The following is a 21673-nucleotide window of genomic DNA, read 5'->3' on the forward strand; positions in this document are numbered from 1 at the left end:
TTTACTTTATCATCGGTTAATATTAATAAACCTTTCGATACCCATTGTAGTCCTTCAAATGATTAAAATAACTGTTGAGTAAGCAACGGTAATAAATGAACAAATGAAAGAATGTTTAGAAAAACCAGTATAATTTGGTTCACTTTAATTTGGAAGCCACAATTCATTTACACAAAATCTATATTTCGTTCTCTGCAACAGCCGTTTGCATTGCATCGACAGTAAACGCATCTTCCCGATATCGCGATACGGTTCCACGGTGCCGGTTTGTTGCTACCTATCGCCCTCAGCGGTCAAAGTCCACATCGCATCCGTGTTGATTAGCCAAAAGACGATCGTAAAAGTGTATCCTCTTTGATGCACCCCGGCTGGGTTTGAGATATTTATCCGGTATAACGAAGTCGGCCGGAGTCGGATAAGAACCCTTTACATCACGCCATACCCATGGAAACCGCGTTGAGCAAAAGAAGAAAAAAAATTAAAAAACGTAGGAAAAAAACCGCGGCGGTCCAAATCCACGCGTAGAAACGCGCTCGCAGCAGCAGCTCACGCACACATCTCCGGTTGACCGGCTTTTACAGTGCTTTATGAAATGTTAGAATATGATGCAACGGGTTGGAGAAATGGTTGCTTTCGCTTTGCAAAAGGGTTCAAAGATGAAAGACTATAACTTTCCTAATTTAAGCATGTGTCCAGAAAGGCATTATTGATGAACGTAGACCCTTTGATCGCAACTCGTTTGTTAATTTCCCTACAAAAACCGCTCTTTTCCCCTTTGACGGTTTGTCACCAACGACCGAACCCCTTGTTTAACGTTGCGGTCGCCCCTGTATTGCGCAAACGCATTTGCTTTCCCCCGTTTGGTGGTGTGCGAGAACGGGCTGCTGCGGCGTGGCGCGTATAAAACTAGGCACCGGCGGCGGCGTCGTCGTCAAAAACGTGCTCAACTCGCGTCGCGGTAGAACCCCTGATACGCTCTTTGCTTCGTTGGTTTGCAGAAACCTCGCCAAACCCACATCACAATGGCCGCCGTCTGGGAAGGAAAGAAGTACAAGATGGAGAAGTCCGAGGGATTCGATGATTACATGAAGGCTCTCGGTAAGTATTCCGTGCAACAACAGAAAAAACCCCCATCCGAATCCGTGATAAACCGAGGAAGCGCCGGCGTCGTGCCACGAGTGACCGCCAGCGTGTGGAATAGTAATTACCCGTTAGGCCCCGTGTTGGCCAACGAGAGATCATATTAAAGTGAATTCCCAACACCGGTGCCGCTAAGCAAATTGCATAAAAATGCGAACAAACGCGGATTTGGAGCATCTCCTTTTCTTTTTTTCTCTCTCTCGGCCCCGGATCGCGTCTCCGGAGGCACGGCCGCCGTCGCCGCAACATCCAGCCAATCGCGAGCGAATCGTACGATGATGCGTGGTGCGTGGTGTGCCGGATGAACGCGTTTGCGCTCTTCTACGTATGCCGGCCGGCCGGCCTGCTGCGGATACATCTTGAACCGGTTTCTCCGTGCAGCACAAATATGTGTGGCTTCCTTCCCGCAATTTGCATCGCTTTGGAATGCACGGGGAGAAGGAGGAGGAGGGGGAAATGTGTCTGTTCTGGTCTTCTTGTGGAAGCGTGAATTTAGATTAAACCACCTTTTTTTTTCGTTCTCTTCCTAAAGAAATCGAAAACGCGTTGGCACGCGGTTCGCGATGAGTTTTTTTGTGATGCCTGTTTTTGGTATCTGCCCCTTCTTATCCATCGCCTGCCAGTGGATCGTTCCTCTTTTGGAGATACCGCATGCTATGTGTGTGCACCAGCCTGTTTGTACCGGTTGTCAGTCACGCATTGCAAGACGCGCCTTTCGTAATAGGGTGTAGGGTCAATAGCCTTCGTTTGTCATCGCCATCGCTGTGCCCGGTCTGGCCGTACTTTGCTCACTCGCGCCATAGTGTGCCATGAGGAGGAATTGGAAAGAGGGAGGGAGAGGGAGAGAAAGGTTATTGTATTTCACTTGCACCGAGCAAATGAAATCTGGTGGGTGGGGATACATGAGAGTGCACTGATAAAAAGGTTGGAATACAAATGTTGTACCCCTTTTTATTGTGTTGTTCGTCATCGAACACAGTTACCGGTTCGTATTTCGACACCTCGTCGTGTACACCTCGTGTTGTTCCGTTGCTCACCGACCAAACCGGGTGGTGGTTGTGGGTGTAGTGTGACGGAATCGGAATGCTTGATGCTTATTACTCGACAAACAGCATTGATGCAGTTAGCGCATGTGACTCATTGCCGGTAATTGCCTGGGAGGAAAAACATTGTTCTAAAGAACGTAGAATGGAAATAAGCTGTCCCTTGGGAAGGGTGAAATGAAATTGTAAAATGTGTACATCGATCGAAGCAACCAGAGAGGCCACTCCCTCACTGCCTGTCGAGATTGAAATGGACTACTGGATGACGGATCATCCAGACTTCCAACCAACCCGGCAAGAGATATCCACTTGGCAGGAAAGTCAACTCAAAACTCAATTATGCACTTGACCGGCGACCGGGCCGCCTTCCTGTTTGCGGCTGGGCAAGAAGATGTAAGAACCGCCAGCACCAGCATCCATTGTGAATTAATTAAAATCAATCCAATTTGCCCGCCACCAACCAGCATTGTGTCCCCCCGGGGTGTGCCGCGGTGTTTAACCAGTTTTCTCACGCCACGCCATCACTCGGGTGACACTGGGTGTCAAATGAAAAACGAAGCAAACGGCCTGACCAGACCATTGCCTGCCATTGTGCTGGATATAGAACGAATCACGGACTCTGTCTGTCTCAAGAGGTTCAATTGGTTCAAAAAGCCACAGAGGGGACAACATAATTGAATCAAGAATCCATTATATTATCCACTGGGCTGGTGAGTGGGGTGCGGAAGAATTTGTGATGTGTCCCGCCCATCATGCCCTCTACTCTGTGCGTCTCTGTCGCCATACACCGGTCTGATATGGGCTGCTCGTTAATCTCCTCCACTCGTAGTAAGCCGTGGTGTAATAGATTAACATCATTATCGCCGACTGCACACGTTCCCGGACGAATTAGTTGGCCATGGAGTGTGCGATGTGTGCGTGTTGGCATGCAAAATTCGTTGACGTACTTGGTTCCTGTTCTGTTCTCTGCCCCTGCTCTTCAGCAGCACCGGTGGTTGCTCATTAAAGACCGTTCGTTCGTTACTGCTAATGGGGACTACGATGAAGATGAGAAAAAATGATGAAGTCCATCCCAGTTGCGTCTGTCTAATCGGTTGCGTAATTACGATCAATTCTGCATGGCATCGTCCATCTTTAAGGTTGGCGCGTGCACGTGGCTGCTACCTACCTACCTGTTGCTAACAAACCCGCTCAAGCGCCACATTGTCGATGATGACCTTTTGTTGCACACATTCTGGCACCAAACCAAGGGTTGCAGCAGCTGCTGCTACTGGCACGATATCATTTATGCGTCATCGCACACGCCCGAAATTGACAGGTGCATGTGTGTGCCTGTTTGTATCCAGTGACCCCTTTCCTTTCGCCACGTTAATCGCGCTCTAATGAGGTTAGAATATGGCCCAATTTTTTTCAATGTAATTACATGCAATGTCCCCTCTGCCGGACGCCATCTACGATCGCACCGCTGGATGGAAGTGAAGGTTCTTGACAACGACGCAACGGCAACTTGACTTGAGTTGGCGATGACCATAGGGGTTGTTTTAATTTTAACCAACTTCTCTCCCCTGCCGAGCCCTGCGAGTGCACGAGGCCTGTTTGATTCTTCGCAAACGCAGTATGCGTATGCGTGTGTGCGTCGGGGCGATAAGCGGCACAATGATAAAAAAGGTCGACCGTTGTGACTGTCGCCTGCCTCTTCTTTTTCGTCGCTTTCGCCTTTCTTCGGATTACTGTTTCTGCTAACATAAATTGTAAATATAAACGGTACACCGCTTATCGGGACAAGCAGCGGCGTTTCTCCGGGGCTTGGCTTTATGTCAGGATGATGACTCGGTAACTCTTACGCAATCTCCCTCATCTTGCCCGCAGCAGGCTGACGATGATTGATAAACCGAGAGAAACACACAGCAAGAAGCGTTAAATCGATGAAATTATCGGCTTAAAAAAACACAACCTGGTGACGTCGATGCTCACTTGACAGCCGACAACGTTCTCAATCACCACACCGCTGTCGCACCGAAATGTACCTTTGGACCGTTCGCTGGCCGGGGTTTGAGTTCTTATCGGGAGCCTAGAAGCTGGATCTGCCGGTGTAAAGGCCCCATGAGTGCGATAATCCCTGTCGATTATCGCTCCGTAACCTCAAGCCGGCCGGGTGCGCTGGTGTGTTATCGCTGCAACGTCCGTAGCTCCGTAGGCCACGGTGCAGTTGACTGCGTGCACGGTGGCAGCGCCCCGTTTAACTGATGGCGATTAATTTATGCCTTCCATCAAGAATGTGTCCCCGTCCGCCTTATAAAGCACTTCCTCCTTAAAAGCCGTTTAGTTCTTTCCGGCCCCTCGGTCAATGAGTCAGTCTTTTTCTTTGGCCTGTGTCCCATAACAAAGCATTTGCCAAACATGGTGGAGCGCGCCTCGGGCAACGGATTTCCTCATTCACGTCGGGGGACAGGAGAGGAGAAAGTTTACTGCGCGGGAGACATGCAAAGTGATGATGCCACTTTCGACTTTCGCCGGAAGGTGGTTTGTTTAGACTTTGTCTCCACCGTTTGCACACCAGGCTCCCAGCTTCGCTCTGCTCCGCGCCTTGTGTTGTGAGTTGTTTTGCGAACCTCATATGATCGTGCACGAGGACGACGACGATCCGGGGGGTGGTTCAAGAGGTAAACAACAACCGAACCACCGCTACAGCGTTGGAGGCGGAAGCTTTGAATGTTTTCAAACTTTTTTTTTCGTTTTATTATCAACAAGCAACAAGAGGGGTGATCCCTCTTACACTATCTTGCTCTGTTGCTGCATGCATGTTGAGGATGTAGAACAGTACTTCTTGGACCGTTTACAATGGTGTGTGCCCTTGACCAAGGAGCTTCGATTGGACACGAAAGCATTAAGACGCGCTCTCCTTCCCATTGCTCTGATAATGATACAGTTGATAGCGCGTTCGCTGCATTTCGTGGACGAGACGATAAGATTGACTGGCGTCTTGGAAACATTACACTCAACCTAACTGCTTTCTTCCTTCTTCTCCTCTCTCTCGCCTCGCCATCTGCAGGTGTCGGCATGGTTCTGCGCAAGCTTGGCAACAGCATCTCGCCCACGGTGGAGCTGGTGAAGAACGGTGACGAGTACACGTTCAACACGCTGTCCACCTTCAAGAACACGACGATCAAGTTCAAGCTGGGCGAGGAGTTCGATGAGGAAACCGTCGATGGCCGCACGGTCAAGTCCGTGTGCACGTTCGATGGCAACAAGCTGATCCACGAGCAGAAGGGCGAGAAGCCGACCACCATCGTGCGTGAGTTCTCCGCCACCGACCTGACCGCCACCATGACTGCCGGTAACGCCAAGTGCGTCCGGTACTACAAGGCCATCTAAAACGATGCATCGGGAGTAACAACAACCACCACCACGTTAACTACCGCCCGCAACACCGCTACAACAAAACATTACATTTCCAGCATCATTACGCGCATTTACTACTACGCTAGTACTACTACTAAACTACCTTTATCGTAAGCTGAAAAGGGGGGGTAGCATTTCGCGACAAATCGTGCAACACGACACAAGCAAAAAAAAAATCCCAACTTCGACCAGTAAAATGTGTTGTGAATCAAGGGGAACATGCGACAGGACATGAGCGCGGGCGCCGCAACCGTGCCAGTTGTTGTAGGGTACGACGAGTAGGGAAAACCACGAACCAGTAACGGTTTAATGTGTTATACTTCGGATGGAACATTATGATTGGAAGATCATATCCCTTTTTTTCTCTATTGTTTTTTGTTGCTTAAAAAACGAATAAATAAAGACCAAGCATGAACAATTTATCATAATTTTGCCCCGGTGGCCAGTAGTTTTTGCTTTGCTTCTTGTCGTTGTTTTGCGTGCGATCGATGCGTTCCACCACACGATCACGATCACGGTCACGATCACGATCGATCACGCTCGCTATGGCTACTTATTCCGGTATTCTAGATAGCTTCAATCTCGCGAAAAACTATACGAAACAAATAAAATTGAACCTAAAAAAGAGCGTTTTTTTGTTGACATTTTGAGTCCGTTTGGCCGTTGTTTTGAAATTCACTGCGCCACTAGCGCTCTTTAGTCGTGAAAATAGTAACCTTTGCGAAGAAGCTTTTGAAAGAGCTTTAACCCGAGGAGACTACTCGAACATTTAAACCGCACGGACGGAAGTAACCCACGCGACGGTTGATTAACGGTTTTCTTACGATCCGCCTGCAGAAATTTCACTTTTCCAGAACATCATTTGTATCTGAGTTTTCTTTCCAACAGAGAGACAATAAAACATGCGCTATTTAGCTCATTTACTCATGGTTTATTGGACAACCGCACTGTCGATACGATGATGGTGTCAGTTCAGTGGCACAGCAGAAAGGTGCACAGAACCGATCAACCTACGAATCATGAAGAAGCATACAAAACGTCTCCAAACTCAAGCCACCATCATGGCGCCTAACCTAACTAGAGGGTTCTGTTCGCTCTCTCCTACACTAAACCCGTTACATTCCCTTGCCCGGTGTCCTTGCTTTGCTAAAAATAAAATCACATTCACGCGTCCAGAGCTTCGCACAGTTTCAGTTTGACCGGAGATACCGGAAGAAATCCGGAGCTACAGGAATGACTAAGCTACAAACTAACTCCCACAGTTGCTAATGTTCACAGTAACTGTCCTAGTGCCAGTTGATAGAAAGGGAAGGGAAGAAGGAGAGGAGATGCTGCTCCTATCGATGCGTTGTGGCTTAGAATTATCTTTGTCCTGCAGTGCTGCACGGGTACACGTGCTCGTTGGCACAATTGCTGCGGTTTCCCACACTTAACCGACCGTTCAAAATAGTTGCTTTGGACTAGAATGACTAGAGAACATGGTTGGTCTGAGGGTTCCATTCCTCACAAACAAACACCAATGCGAGGCAAGCCGTTTCCGTTGATCGGCTCGGGATTCCTTCAGAGCCCTGTCTGATGGTGGGATTGGGATGCGTCCTGATGCAGCTGCCGGAAGGATGGAATTCGAGGTGTCTCGCCGAGGCCACCACCGCTATTCGGGGGCATCGGTGAACTTGTCGGTGACGTCGCTATCGGATACTGTGGGCGAAAGGAAAGCGTGAAATGAACGATCAAGGACACTGCGCACTGCTATCGATGACCCGCGTCTTACCCGTTTCATGGTGTAGCTGCGTCCTCGTACGCGCGTCGTGTTCCGGCGTACCGGATTGTTAGACGGGGCTCTCTGATTCAATCTCACTGAGCTGAATGTGCTTCCCCGTCGCCCGAATCGGGTTTTCGGAGACGGCGTTGCGGTTGCTAAGGGAAGGGGGAAAAAACGGACACATCAACCATTCGGTTGCCATCGTAACGAGCGATCTTGAGACTCATACACAAAGGTTACACAAGGGCCGCTTCAACGATCGGTTAAGGTTACTGCAACGGAGGACCGGAGTGGTTAGTTACAGGGCTAGTCTGGAGTAGGACGTGGGTCTGATTTGCGTTCCAAAAGATACAACATTCATGCGGCAGCAACATTAGTACACACAAATAGTACAACGAGACAAAGAGATTGCTAGGGATGTCAGTTCAAGGCAGAGCGACAGAACAGCAGGCACTAACAGCTACCAGGCGTCGATGTCACCGGAAAGGCTTGCTACGAATTGGATCAGTACCGGGAGCGGGGAAAGCATCCAATCGAGAGAGCAAAGAATGCACGGCATCTCAAGATTTGGACATTCCTTTATCAGGGTAACAGTGAAGTAAGGGTGTTGGTGGGGATTTGTTGAGCAGAGAAAAAAAAACCCCGGTAAGCCGGACTGCCTACGTACGGTGTCAGTAAACGCATCTTATTGACGGTCAGATTCTTGGCCCGGCTCCAGCCACACTTGTCAGCTGCAACGTACCGTACGCAAATGAGGCAGAAAGGGGCAATATTCAACAGATAGCAACCCGATAACACGGACATAGTGGCAGAACAGGCACAGTAGTAGCACAAGATGAGATACAAGTAGATTGTAGAGAGCGAAGAGAAAGAAAGAAAGAGAGAAAGAAAGAGAAACGTAGTTTAAAGTAAAGTGAAAAACTGAAAACAACAGCGAGTTCCTTCGCGAAATGAAAACCAATCAGCGAGTCACCGAGCGAGATGGATGAGAGTTGTGAAGAACAGCGGTAGATACATCGAACGTGTAGTAGCATCGACAACAATACACCACCAAGTGCTTAAACTGGATACCATTCCATGTGGTTCCCAGTGTCCCTCTGTTTACATCGAGAACAACGATGGCGATGGCTTAACGTAGTATGGCTCCAGGGAAACAGTTAAAAAAACGAACGCAGCATGGCGTGGCCGATCGGTCACCAGCGCACCGGTCACGCCACTCCCGAACCTCTCCAGAACAACATTGAACCGAACTTGTGTGAATTGTTTGTTGAGCATGATTAAAATGGGCCCACATAGTTGGGCAACACATAATGCGGGTGGACGGATACAATTTACGACGGTAACGTGAAGCGAAAGGTTACGCTACTTACGCGTTGTGTTCAGATTGCTTCGCTTCGAGGCCTGCATCATACCGAAGACGACCGCGGCCAGCGAACTGTGCTGCGAGGTTTGGCGCTGCAGCGAGGGCGTCTGGGCCTGGGGCACACCGGCCGGCACGAGGGCCGGTGAGGTTAATTGACTGGCCGAAACGTTCTTACCCAGCACCCAGTACGTCAGCATCATGCCCTTACCCTTGACGTTCACTTCGCCGCGTTGCTGTTGGAAAGTTTGGAAGTAAAATCGATTTGTTAAACGCGATGACGAAAGGCGAGGAAAACAAACACGAGAATCGAATGAGGAAAGGGATGAGAGAGAACTAAAGTAAATATTGACTTTAATGTTGAATCCGTTCAAAGGTGACTTTTCCAAAAAAACCGGCCTCCAAGAAGAGAATATGATTGCTACAGGATCCCAAATACTCCTCCGCGTTACTTACCACACAAGTGTAGCCCTTGGTTTGCAATAGTGCCGCTGTATAGTCGGGCACCTGCACCTTCCAGTTCTCACCGGTCGAGTCCATACGGGATGCCACATTGACCGTATTGCCCCAGATGTCATAGACCGGTTTCCGTGCTCCTATCACACCACTCACCAGCGGTCCACTACTGATGCCAACGCGCAGTTGAAACGAATTAAACGCATCCTTGTTTACCTCCTGCAGCTTCTGGCGCATCGCCAACGCAAACTCGACCAAATCACAGACCGCATCCTCGTCCGTCTCATCCACGTGTGTCTGTTGGAGGAAAAGAAAACGAAAAAAAAGCAACTCCCGAGAATACCGAGGGGCCACGGAAGCACCAGCCGTTCTCGAAGCGTACTCACCTTCTTCGTGGTACACAGGTTCGAGGCGGCCATATAGGTGGCACCGACGGTTTTAATCTTTTCCACCTTCTCGAACCGTGGCTCCTCGAGCAGCGAATCGAAATCCGAGATGATCTCGTTCAGTATCCGGATGCAGGCCTTCCCGTTCTCGATGTCCTCCGAGTAAAAGTCCTTAAAGTTCGGTATCGAGGCGAACATCACACCGCACAGTTCGTGCATCTTGGCGTACAGTTCGTCCGATCGCTCCCCGGACAGATAGTACGTTGCCACGTGATCGGGCAGTATGTTTTTGATGAGCAGATCGTTCAGATGGCGGTTCGATTTCATGTTCGACAGCTCCTTCTCGGCCTGCTCCTTCCAGATGAAATCAAGCCGCGACGTGACCTCGACGAGCCGCGCATGATACGTGACCATCGTGAGGAACACACCCAACAGTATCATCATCTGGGCCGCCAGGGGCATACCGCTGACCTGCATGTACTGGAGGTCGTACGAATCGAAGACCTGCTCAAACACGAGCAGGATGAGAAACGAGTAACAGGCAACCATGGCGATCGCCATGAACGTTTTCACCAGATAGTACAGCTTCAGGGCCGTAGCGAGTGAGATCAGACAAAGTACCCAGGTGAACACCACATACTCCGGGTGGACACAGGTCGGACTGGCGTGGTGCCCCAGTGTGCTGACCCGTTGGGATCGGTATTCGTTCAGTAGCTGGCGCTCGGTTCCGTCGGTTCCGTTTGCCGCATTCGAATGATCTTCTTCATCTTCCAGCGTACCGTTGGCTAACGCTTCACCGTCAGCCAGCAAACTACCGAGGGCACCTCGGAGAAAGGTCATCGTGGTGCTGTTGGCCTGGTAGAGATTGCTTGGTTCCCAGTACGATAGGACCGGTGTTTCGGTGGTCGTCGAGAGGCCACCATCATCCTGCAATATCTCGACCTCATCCAAATCGCACATCATCAAACCCATCGAGCTGGCGATCGACATGAGAATGATGGTCAAACAAACGAAGATCGTCCGTCGGCTGCGATCGTGCACGAGAGTGGACGAGCTACGCTGCAGGAACTTGGGCAACCCGGAAAACTCTTCAGCCATCACGAGAATACAACCGACCGTCAACAGAAAGGTGGTAATCGAGAGAGTGACGATCAAAATGGTACAACGTGGTATGATGACCGCCTGACACAGTACGATAAAGATCCACACCACGAACACGCAAAGCATGTTCGAGCGGAACATATCTTCCCGTAGCTGACAGAAGGTACCCTCCTGCGAAGAGTCCTTGAACTTGAGCGTCCACGTGTACAGATACTCCTGGCGGATCTGTTTGTTCGAGTTGATCTGGATGCTTTGATCGATCATCTCGTCCACCTCCTCCGTCGCTGTCATACGATCCTCTCTCCCGTCACCACCGGCGTACTGGCCCGATCCTTCCGCTCCATTCGCGGCACCGCACTCGTTGAGATTGCGGAACGGGATCTCCGGTGTCCAGTCGGTGGTCGGTTCGTCCTCGTGGATCGTCGATTTGCTGGTTCGCTTCGTGATATGGTTGATGCTGTTGTTGTTGTTGTTGTTGTTGTTGTTATTGTTCTGGTGGTTGGTGGTGGCGGCGGCGGTCACTGGCTGTCCACCACCGCATGGCTGCTGACTGGCTGCCGATGAACCCGTAACGGTAGTTGCCGTCGTGTTGGTGCTGTTCGACGTAACGCTCGGTGTTTTCGAATCTTTCCGGAACCGTGACTCACCCCAACGGGCCATCGTTTCCTTCTCAAACTGCACCGTGTTCTGGCGATCGGTTAACCGTTTCCGGGAGCGCAACGGTTCAGTTCGCTTGATGAGAAACGTTTTGATGTTCATCATCTTCAGGTGGCTATCGCGGCTACCACCATTCCCTGGCTCCACCTCGTACGTATCGTTCAAACACTTGAGCGTTGCCTCCGAGATGTGTACGCGCCCGGGCACACCACCCGACTCCATGTGGTTCGCAATGACCACATCATTGGACCAAACATCAAAGTGCCACTTCTTCTCACCCAGCACACCGCACATCACCGAGCCACTGTGGATGCCGATCCGCATGTCGAGCTCGACCTGTGGAAGCATTGGAAAGCATTGGAATCAAACACCAGAACCGCCATGCCACTACACGACTTACATTCGTCTGACAGCGAACATCCTTGATGGCTTTGATCATGTGCAATCCCGTCTCGACGCTGCACACAGCATGATCCGGACGGCTCTTCCAGCTCTGGCTATCAAACATTGACACACAGTAGTAACAATCACCGAGCAGCTTGATCCGCAAACAGTGGTTATCCTGGAAAGAACGGGCACGCGCGTGAAATGATGGCCATTCCGTTGCCAATCCGTGGTCGGATAGTTACCTCGGCAATTTTGTCGAAACGCGCAAACAGATCGTTCAGTATCTTGACCAGCTGCTGGGCCGACGTTTTGCTTGCCAGCTCGGTGAAGCCCTTGATGTCAGCGAACAGTATGCTCACGTTGTCCATATGGTAGATGTAGAGCTTTTTAAACTGCGTATCAACCTGCGGCTGTTCCGGCGATTTGTACATCTCCTTCCGGATATCATTGTTCACGAACATCGGTAGGACTGGAGAGGAAAAACAAGCACAATGTTGAAGCGTTTTAAAACTTGCACAGCTTTATCTGGATCCGATGCATATCGTAATAACAATTGGAAACAAAATGGAATCATTAAAAGGGATGCCTGAAATTGATATAGTTATCTGAAACTTTCACATAATCTACATGGCGTGTTTACCCATGGTGCATGGTGAGTTTGTTTCCTGGGTGCAGCTATTATGCAAATTGACTTCACTGGATCCGGTGGATAGTTCGTTGAATAAAACCACAAGGTCAGAGGAAAGCAAATATTGAAGGCATATGTTGCTGCTCGAATGCCTTCAGATTATTTATTGCAAACAAGGTTTAAAGAACATTTTGAAAAGCATTTTGTTATACAGTGCGTAAAGAAATGTGTATTGAGATGAACATGATTAATATGAAAGAAAATAAGATATGAACAAAAACTAGCAAGGCACGCTTTCGAATGATTTAAGTAATAGCGATACGGAAGATGTTTATGAGAATAGAAATCGAGAACTCTTGCACTCTAATATTGCAATCAATAACCAACATCTTTAGTAATCAATTATCAGTTCCGTAAACTATTAGGTTAACATTTAAGAAAAAGATTTCTCCATTTTTCGGTATAAATTTTTGCATAGTCATCCAGTGATTCTTAACTCGATTAATCGTGTTTTGTTATCCTTATTTCATTGACGTTATAAGCGAAATGAATGGCACAAAAATTACACCGAAAACAACTAATTGGTTCCCCGAAAAAGAAACGAAAACCCCATTCTCAACGCTATTGGCAGTTGAAACTTCACCCAAGCACTCGACATGAAGCGTCCTGTCGTACTTGAAAACCCCAAAACCTTCATCGAACTCAAACGATATGACCATCGAGTACTGCCCGATAGAAAAGCACTACTCCAGTTCACTTAACATCCACCAAATCAAGTCAAATCAAGTGATGGCCGTGAAGCGGATGCCAGCATGTTTCACATTAACGGAATTACTGTCGAAAATTCGTTCAACCGAAATCGCATCGAAAGCAGGCTCGAGCCTTCGCACTAATTTGATTTCCGATCCCGTACAGCGACCGGCAGAACTTGTTCTACGGAATTGCTTTGGCTCCGATCTTTGGCCTCGAATTGGCCCTTGAACAGGATAACAGCGGCTACAACAGCAGCAACAGTAAATCAAGGGAAAACAGTTTGGCTAACCACTGAGCGTACGGAGTGATACGATACGGGGAGATGAGATTTTCTTTTGATCGATTTTCGAATTCTATCCTTCGGTCTTCGTGGCCAGTGGCTTCCCATTAGCGGAGGTTTATTTGATGGGAGATGGATCCACTGCTGACGTGGCGTGGACTTACTTGAATCTAGTAACCGCTGGGTGCGCTGGTACTCTTTCTCCGATTCTCGCTTGTGCTCCATGGCTTTGTGCGTCTCGATGAAGGCTAACCGTTGGCCACGGTCGGTTAGATATTTCGTGTACATCCCGGCAAAGTTAATGGCTAGGTAGAGCAGTAGGTTAGCAATCATCTGCCGCACGATGCAGCTGGGATCCTGTGGAGGGGATGAGAAGGAATTGAGCTGTAGTGAGGCATTTGCGATACAGAAGCAAGTCTATTTGATCTCTAAATGTACACTGGGAGGCAACATAGAAAAGAACATATTTTGCAAAACTATGAAATGTAGCAGTGTTGTGTTCGCGTACTAATCCCGGACGCAGAACTAACCTTGTCATGGAGAAACTTGTTCAACGATGTCACCAGCAGATGGCAAACAGCCGTCATGGAGCCGGCGATCATGCACCACTTCAGCGGTAGTGGCAGCATCGCATACGGTACAAAGATGATGAACAGCACGTACCAGATCAGATACTCGCGCTCAGCAAAGCCCAACCCCTCGCCGAGAAATCCTTGCAGATTGAGCAGCAACCAGGTGCAGACGGCGGCCCAGTGCAGATAGTTGTTGGCGAACAGCCGCCAGCTGCCCAGGACACAGATGAGGAAGTTTGAGATGATACAACAAACCGACCAGGTCACCTCGTGTGCCTTGATTGTCTGTTCGAATCGAGAGAAACAAGATCACGATCGATTAAGAGATGAGCGCTTCGGAAGCTTGTTGATCTGATAACCCACCATGTTCCGATTGAATCCGATCCATACGGAGGCAAGGACTACCTTTAGCACGAGATCGACCACGTTCACGAGGATCAGAGACTTTTGACGTTGCCGGTGTGAGTACGTCAGATAGGATCGCTCTAGCGAAGGGGCCCGGAAGGAGTTGGTCATCGATGGGCACAGGATGCCCTTGACCACGTTGCCCCGTTTGAAGGCCGAGTAGGTGTTGTTGGTGTGCGGTTGATTGTGACCGTTCGGAGGAAGATTCCCGTTTCCGCCTGCACCCGTACTGACGATCCGACATTCGGCTTCCTGGTGCTCTTCGATCGCCACTTCGTTTCCTCCACCGGGCGGTGGTGGTGGTAGTGGATCACCTCCTTTCCCTTCACCAGCATCACTGCCACACTGCTGGATGGTGAAGGTAGGTGACGTTACACCGTTCGGTTGCTGTTCCCCATCATCGTCCAGCTGTTTGCCTGTAAATGGACATTTAGATTGAAATTCCCTTTAATTGTGGTTTATGGTTGAGTATTTTCATAGCTTTTATTTTTATCACCATTGGAATATCAGTATAGACTTAGACAAACCTATGAAGCAAACCTTTGGTTCCTACTTTTGATTTAACATTAAGATAAAGTAAAAAGATTGCTGTATGGTAACTACAAATGCTTCTATCTTGCCTTTCTGAGCAATAAATATGTTTTGGACGAAAATATGGTAAAACTTTTTATTTTTGAACTGCGTCGCTCAGAAAATTATTCGATAAAATTCCCGGCTATTCGATTTTATGATAAAAAGGAATTGAAAGAGAGTAGATAAACAAGTTGAAAAATTGGTTTTACAGGATTTCTCAAAAAAATCTCTTTTCTCCCTGTCGAGATAGCAGAACGTAGTTTCGATCTACGGACCTCTGGGTTATGGGCCCAGCACGCTTCCACTGCGCCACTCTGCTGTTTTTATTTTATTTGTTAAGGACCTCGCACCACCACAAGGACGCTCTGGCAAACGGTATTTAAATGCAAAATCCAGTATATGGTAATTGTGTAAAGTTTGTTGAAAATGTTGTTTAAAAACTTCTCTTGATTCATACTTTTCCTCCCAATAATTGCGTTACTTCAAGACGAGGTCTTGTATTGGAAGAAGCAGTTTTGAAAAAAACACACTAATCGCTCAGACACGAAGAATTGAATGGCACTTTGTTATATTTATAACATTGGAGCTTAAGGTTTTGCGAAATTATTTTAAATAACATTTAATTTAAGCCTCTTTTTACAGTGCCAAAGAAGGAATTATCTATCATGTGACCCTGAAGCTTCACGGATTTTATGGAATGAATATAATTTGAATAATGTATCTATTTCAATGCTTAATCTTGCCACAAATCCTCCATTCACTCCTGCCTTGCTTTTACTGGGAACCTCTCAACTTCCAACAACTCAACGCAAATGCCCGCAGTGCTGCCCATGAATTATCTCATTAGTCATGGGAGCAAGAATGACCGCCCGACAAACGATGGCTCCAAACTCCACCCATGCTGCTGACAATGATCAATGAACATCTCCTGTCTTCCCAGAATTGCTCGCCAAAAATGAAACTGACAATTGGCGTCCATATCTCAGTTTGCCGGCTACAGGACTAAACAAGACAGGCACTCCCCTCACCACGTCGGATGAATCACGGAAAAACCCACCAATCAAAGTCAATCAGAACAACGATACGGGTGGTGGATGGTGGTTGGCCAACTTCGGTACGATGGCGTCCCGACAAGACAGACCTTCCGGCTTGCATATCCTTGCTGATATCCTCGATAACCGAAACCAACAAACCGAGCAAATCGACCGGCCCCGTTAATCGTCCGATGGTCGGTTTCGACCGTCTTTTAGCGGAATTCAGGTTCACGATTATTGCTCTCCAAAAAGGAGCAGCCGCTGGCCGACCGGCAAATCGAAACAAATCTTCAACGACCACGCCACACGTGTCCTTTTGACCGATCGGTTTTGTTGTGTAAATTGTTGTCTTGCCAATGCCTTCTTGTCCAGCCCAATCGACTGCCGATGATGATCACAGAACACAGGACACACATTCGGACGCACGAAGGACGGAAGCTATTTATAGCCCCCAAAAGCCCTCTTTCTGTCCGTCTGCTCCTCTCTTTCCCAGTTCATCATGGATGGGCATGCCCATCTGGGTGACTGATGGGTAGCAATGGACACCAGAATACTTCACCGAATCGGGTCACGCATTTGGAAAGATATAAAAAAAAACCCTCAACAGAATGGACGACGCTACGCTACAGGAAAACATAAAAGAAACCAATATAAGGAGCATCGATATGCTCCAGTCCGAAGGTGAAAGCTTCGAGCCAACAGCAAATCAAGTATGAAAACGGTAAGGGTGAGCAAATTATCGATTATTCAATTTCCCGCAGAATCCACCAAGGTGCGAATGGGCAGGCGGGTTAGCGCTGGAAGTCGTAGTCGTTGGCCTTTTAGATATATTTTCAACGCTTTGGTTTTTGATTATTTATGTTATTGAACCATTTAACTTTTATGTCATTTTACAATTGCTTCGCATATTATTTTGTTACCTTAAATTAATTTGAATCTGGTGATAACATGCCTTTGATGGTTTTCCAATTAATTACACAGTAAGCTTATCTGCTGGAGTTGGTAAGATTGGATCAAATATGGAAAATGATAGGAAAAAGGTAGCAAATAAATTAGTCAGGAATTTATCTGACATTAACATACAACTTAACAGCATCTACTTCTAATCGACATGCTGTAGTAACGGTTGTGTATTAACTATTTCATAGATACATTACGTATTACATAATATTTTCGTATTTAATTCGGTTTCTAGATGACCTCGGTTTACTTTCTTCCCAACCCAATAACATAAGATGTGTTTGGTTGTCATAAAGCCACACGAAAGCTACCAAACTTTTCCGTTCCCAGTGGAGCATCGACACGATCGTGAGAAAGAGGAATAGTTTTATTAACAGGGTATCTCATAAGATGATTCTCCATTTCATTCCATCGACCCTGTGGGACGTGCGTGCTCGAGTTCGAGTTTTTGTGAAACTGTTTGCCTCTTAGCGCACACATATCCGGCCAGTTTCCGGGTTCCCGGGCAAGCGGAAAAAGATGATTCCCTTTCGGCACTACTGTCACCCTTGGGACACACATTTTGGTGCCATCGCATCGCATGACTTCACCAAGAACAAGAACTCATTCCTCCGATTCGTTTGCTTAGCAAATGAAAGGCACTTACCTGCACTGAGGTCACTGCCACCGTTTTCGACCATCTTCGGTGGCGTCCCGTTGGATTGCGAGGCTAACCGTAGCCCGGTCAGGGGTAGCGAAGGGAACCGATCACATCGTATGCTGGTGGTGGTGGTGGCGGCGGCCGTTTGCCACGGTTCCGGTGGTTCGCCGGTCTCCTCCGAAGCTGCCTGGCGATAGAGCCGCGGTGTGCGGTCGGAATCCGTGTTCGGTGCTTCCGGTGCCTGAGCACCATCACCGGGGACTCGCGGAATCTTCGCCATATCTTCGCTGACGTTATCGCCGGGACCGGAGGGTGCCAGTGCTCCCGGACGCTCCAGCTCCAGGTCCTGGTCGAGCGTTGCGCCCGCATTAACTATTCCACCGTCGAGCACGTTGGCGTTGACCTGGTGGTTCACCCGGTCCAACACTCCGGCCGCTATATTACGCGCCGCATCCGGCGACACGAGCAGCTCCATCGCCGTCGATGCCGATGCCGGTTGTTAACGCTGCTTGGCTAATTTAACCGGAGAAGCGTTTGTGCGCTGCAAATTGCAAATCCTGTAAATCTGAAGAGAAAGGGCGAAATGGAAGTTTGCGAAAAGAAAATCAATTTCCAAGATTAAAGCAACGTGCAACAACTCTACTTTCGTCCGGTCCGGGGCTTTTCGAAAGAAAACTACGGTTCCCGTTTAAAGTCGCAAGCAACCGGCAGCAAAACCTAATCGATTTCGGTTCAATCAACCGGAAAGACAAATATTTAAACCATAACCCGCTGGGTGCCGCTAACGCTGACGCCCATGACGGAGAAAGGATACGGCGCATGAATGGAAAGGTGGATCCCCCAAGGGATCGATCGAAGATGACGTGAGCAGCTGAAAGCCTACTAATAAGAACGTTTTGGAGGATTCTCATCCAACAATGGGCTTCCGATAAGAGGAGGGTTGTAAGCTAAGCAAAGATTCTTTTAAGGCCAATCAATAACTACGAACGAGGAGGGGTCATTTGGGTGTTTCAGCGGGGGAAAAAAACTGTTCTTAAAGCCGCCCTCCCGTCGGTGTATGTGTGCTGATCTCGGTAGGAGCGAGCCACAAATCTGGCGTGGGATTTGGATTGGACCCCACTTCGTTCCACTAGCTCTGCTCCACTCTGCTCCACTGTTTCTGAGTATGCTACTTATGGACCGGTCGCCTCTTGAACCACCGCATGTTCACAAGCAATTGGACCCTGGTTCCGGATGATTTCCACCGTGCCGTGCTTCATCCTCATCCAATATGCCAAACGTTGGTCGGCGCAGAAATTATCCTTCCCCATAGCGGCCAGCGATCTCTCGCAATCGTCCGACCGGATCCCTCAGGCTGTTGACTGGAGCTTTTTTTTCCATATCTTCTCCTTCGTTTGATTGGACGCCGTCGTTCACCAACTTAAGGAAGGAGTCTTGTCGCAAATCATAGCTCAACAGAGTGTAAAATTGGTAAGACGCCGCACGAAAAACGTGTCACAAAAGAAACCGAAAGTGGAGGGAAGAACGATCGGAATGAAATAATTAAACCCCGGAAAAAGAATGGGAAAAATCCGACCCGAAATAATTGTCCAGCAGCGTGATTTACGGTTTGGTGTTGACGAAGTGGCGAAAGGAGTGGCAACGGGTGGCGAAAGGAGTTTGGAACGGAAATTTTCTGTCGAATTTAATCGCACTGCAAAAGGAATGGAAAACTGATTTGGACTAAATTTGAAGGTCAAGAAAATCATAGGCGGGGGAAAAGATTATTAAGACATTAATGAAGCAAGCTTCCCTAAAGGAAGCAAAATTCGTTTCTATCTATGCTGCTGATGATAATGATTGTATTTTTTTGTCTCATAGTATTACAAAGTCAATAAAGTAATGTTTTATACAAAAGATAGCAGACAATAATGATATTGTGAAGCTGGAGATAACCAACACTAGATGTGAAATAACATCAACTTGAGAGATAAAACATAACTCTGTTAAACAGGATGCCAGCAAAGTACCTCAACATGAACACTAGGGCAGCATACGACCTAATTCTCTGTTATCGCTATTTAAAATAATTGTTATTTATAGTAAATACATTTTCGTTGAATACCCATTCTAAACATTACGTCTAACATTTTACGTTACAAGTCTATACGAACACAATTGGTTTTGATAGCATTGATGTGGGTTGCTCTTGTAAAGATGGGCAGCACTCTAGTTCTCGCCATTCTTAGAGTACATCCTGTGCACTAACCATTGACGGTCATACTGGTTGTGCCTTCAATAATTGTACCATTATTGCCATACTTGCCACTTTCAAAACAACTTCCATTTTTTTCCTTACCCTTTCCGCTCCGACTTTGTTGTGGTGATACTAGCAGTGCAAAGAGCATTACACCAGTCTACCAACATCCGTGCGCTCCGCTTGGTGTAATTTCGCGACATCCGGTTTCCGGTAGCATCCGGATCGGTTCCGCCCCAGAGACCATCCAGTGCATGCAGTCGCCCCCGATGGCTTGATGGCAAACAAATTACGCGTCAACTGGTGTACACCGACCAGAGACTGGGCACAGCATGTAACTAGGCTGCGGTCAGTCCGTTCGCACACAACACGCTAACATCCTGCTAGTCACCAACCGGCAGGACAACCAGGATGTTACCGACCATCGATTGTTTGGTGTCCTTCGACATAGTCGCGAACGATGACAGAATTCGCATGGTCTGCAAGTCAGGGCTGCACTTGGTTCCTCTTTACCTTCCATACCAAGTAGACGCGCGCCACGACGAAATGGTGGCGTTAATGGGAAAGTGCAGGGAAAGATACTAGCTCAATCTGTGTGCTGACTTGCAACCAGGACGTTTTGATGCAGGAAAAAAAAGAAAGAGTCCCACAGCAGGTGTTTGCTTCTCCGCACAACGCGATCACGATGAAGCTGCTCCCCGGAGGGACACCGAGAGTACCAGATTCAATTGATTGGAAAGATTTACCGACGTTTTCCATCGATGTTACGGTTCCGTCGGCAATTGCATCGTATGATCGTGTAAATCAGAGAGCACTCGATGACAGGGGAGTCTACTCGGTCGCACGGTGACACAGATCCTCCACAGTAAAACATGCAACCAAGATGAAACCGTACCCCAGTAGGCCGTACCACATGTACCGGAGTCCCGTAGGGATGGGCGCGTCGAAAGGCGAAATTGCATTTCCCTCCTCACCGGAGGGCCGAAGGACACGCAAGCAAGCAACATTAAGTTCCAGCGTTCCGTTGCTGCGTTTCGGTGCACTTCACGGTGGTTTGGATAACACGCAGTGGGCGGTTAGTTCATCCACTGTTACTAGGCGGTTATCATGGTTCCGTGTCCGATGCGCACCGTTACTAACGAGATCAAGTGAAAAGCAAATCATAACCAGATTTGATTTTCCAAATTTTCCCAAACAATCTGGCAATGGTCACTAACATCGATGGGAATCCCATACGCTAAGTAGCGCTGTTGCAGTAGTGAAAATTAGATAACTTCTGTGTTGGTGTTTTTTGTTGACTCTTGCGACAAATGTTAGTAACAGTGAAATGGTAATTCTTTGAAATGAAGGTTTTGTTTAAATAAAGTTGATAAAAGTCAACCACGGCTACAAAACACTTTTCATTTTCAAATCAGTCTACATAATTGCAGCACTTTGTACTCTTTGATACAGAGAAAGATAGACGAACCGTAGAACGGGAAGACAGTCAAAACATATTTAGTACACTTTGTAGATTGATACGGTTGTTAACTTTGCACCGTATGTTAACCAGTTACCGTACTCACAATGATTCAAGAGTTTATAATGGTTTTGTAACACATTTTTGGAAAAAACCATTATGTAATATTACAAAAATATTTTGTTGCATTGGGCACTGAAACGATTAAAGTATGTTTCACAATTTTCTGTATTTTTAAAGCATTTGTTACTACTTACAAAAACCACCTAACGAAAACAGGTAGTGCGGGTTTTTAGTTGTTTAATAAGTTTTGTTACTGATTTGTTGTACTAATTGCTTTATTTTAAATTATTTTGCATCAAAGTCCTCCAGTTTCAAAACATGTTTCAACTACCAGCAAGTATCGTTTGCAGATGCAATCGATGCGCTACATTTACTG

General features: G+C 47.7%; 2 protein-coding genes and 1 non-coding gene across 4 annotated transcripts in view; 1 reads left to right on the forward strand and 2 right to left on the reverse strand.

The window, feature by feature from the left end:
• The first annotated feature begins 936 nt into the window (after positions 1–936).
• On the forward strand, positions 937–6013 carry LOC126572205 (probable fatty acid-binding protein). Its single transcript, XM_050231329.1, has 2 exons — positions 937–1098; positions 5236–6013. Exons 1-2 carry the CDS (start codon positions 1023–1025, stop codon positions 5556–5558), a joined length of 399 nt encoding a protein of 132 aa, XP_050087286.1. The 5' UTR covers positions 937–1022; the 3' UTR covers positions 5559–6013.
• Positions 6014–6509: 496 nt separating this feature from the next.
• LOC126572207 (adenylyl cyclase 78C) overlaps positions 6510–21673 on the reverse strand; it is a 50283-nt gene continuing 35119 nt past the window's right edge. Inside the window, exons 3-14 of one of the 2 annotated variants that reach the window (XM_050231339.1) lie at positions 17546–18104; positions 14291–14748; positions 13886–14212; positions 13520–13712; positions 11937–12163; positions 11708–11869; positions 9550–11643; positions 9164–9460; positions 8718–8943; positions 8015–8078; positions 7357–7502; positions 7153–7283 (exon numbers count right to left, since the gene is read on the reverse strand). In XM_050231339.1, the coding sequence (XP_050087296.1) occupies positions 7415–7502; positions 8015–8078; positions 8718–8943; positions 9164–9460; positions 9550–11643; positions 11708–11869; positions 11937–12163; positions 13520–13712; positions 13886–14212; positions 14291–14748; positions 17546–18014 (4605 nt within the window). In that variant the 5' untranslated portion in view covers positions 18015–18104 and the 3' untranslated portion in view covers positions 7153–7283; positions 7357–7414. Of the gene's footprint in view, positions 7284–7356; positions 7503–8014; positions 8079–8717; positions 8944–9163; positions 9461–9549; positions 11644–11707; positions 11870–11936; positions 12164–13519; positions 13713–13885; positions 14213–14290; positions 14749–17545; positions 18105–21673 lie in introns of both variants that reach the window. The other variant, XM_050231338.1, reaches the window with a different exon arrangement.
• Trnam-cau (transfer RNA methionine (anticodon CAU)) lies at positions 15153–15224 on the reverse strand. Its single transcript has one exon. It is a non-coding gene; the product is annotated as a tRNA-Met (tRNA).

Source organism: Anopheles aquasalis, chromosome 2 (assembly GCF_943734665.1).
Source record: "Anopheles aquasalis chromosome 2, idAnoAquaMG_Q_19, whole genome shotgun sequence".
NCBI classification, from domain to species: Eukaryota; Metazoa; Arthropoda; class Insecta; order Diptera; family Culicidae; genus Anopheles; species Anopheles aquasalis.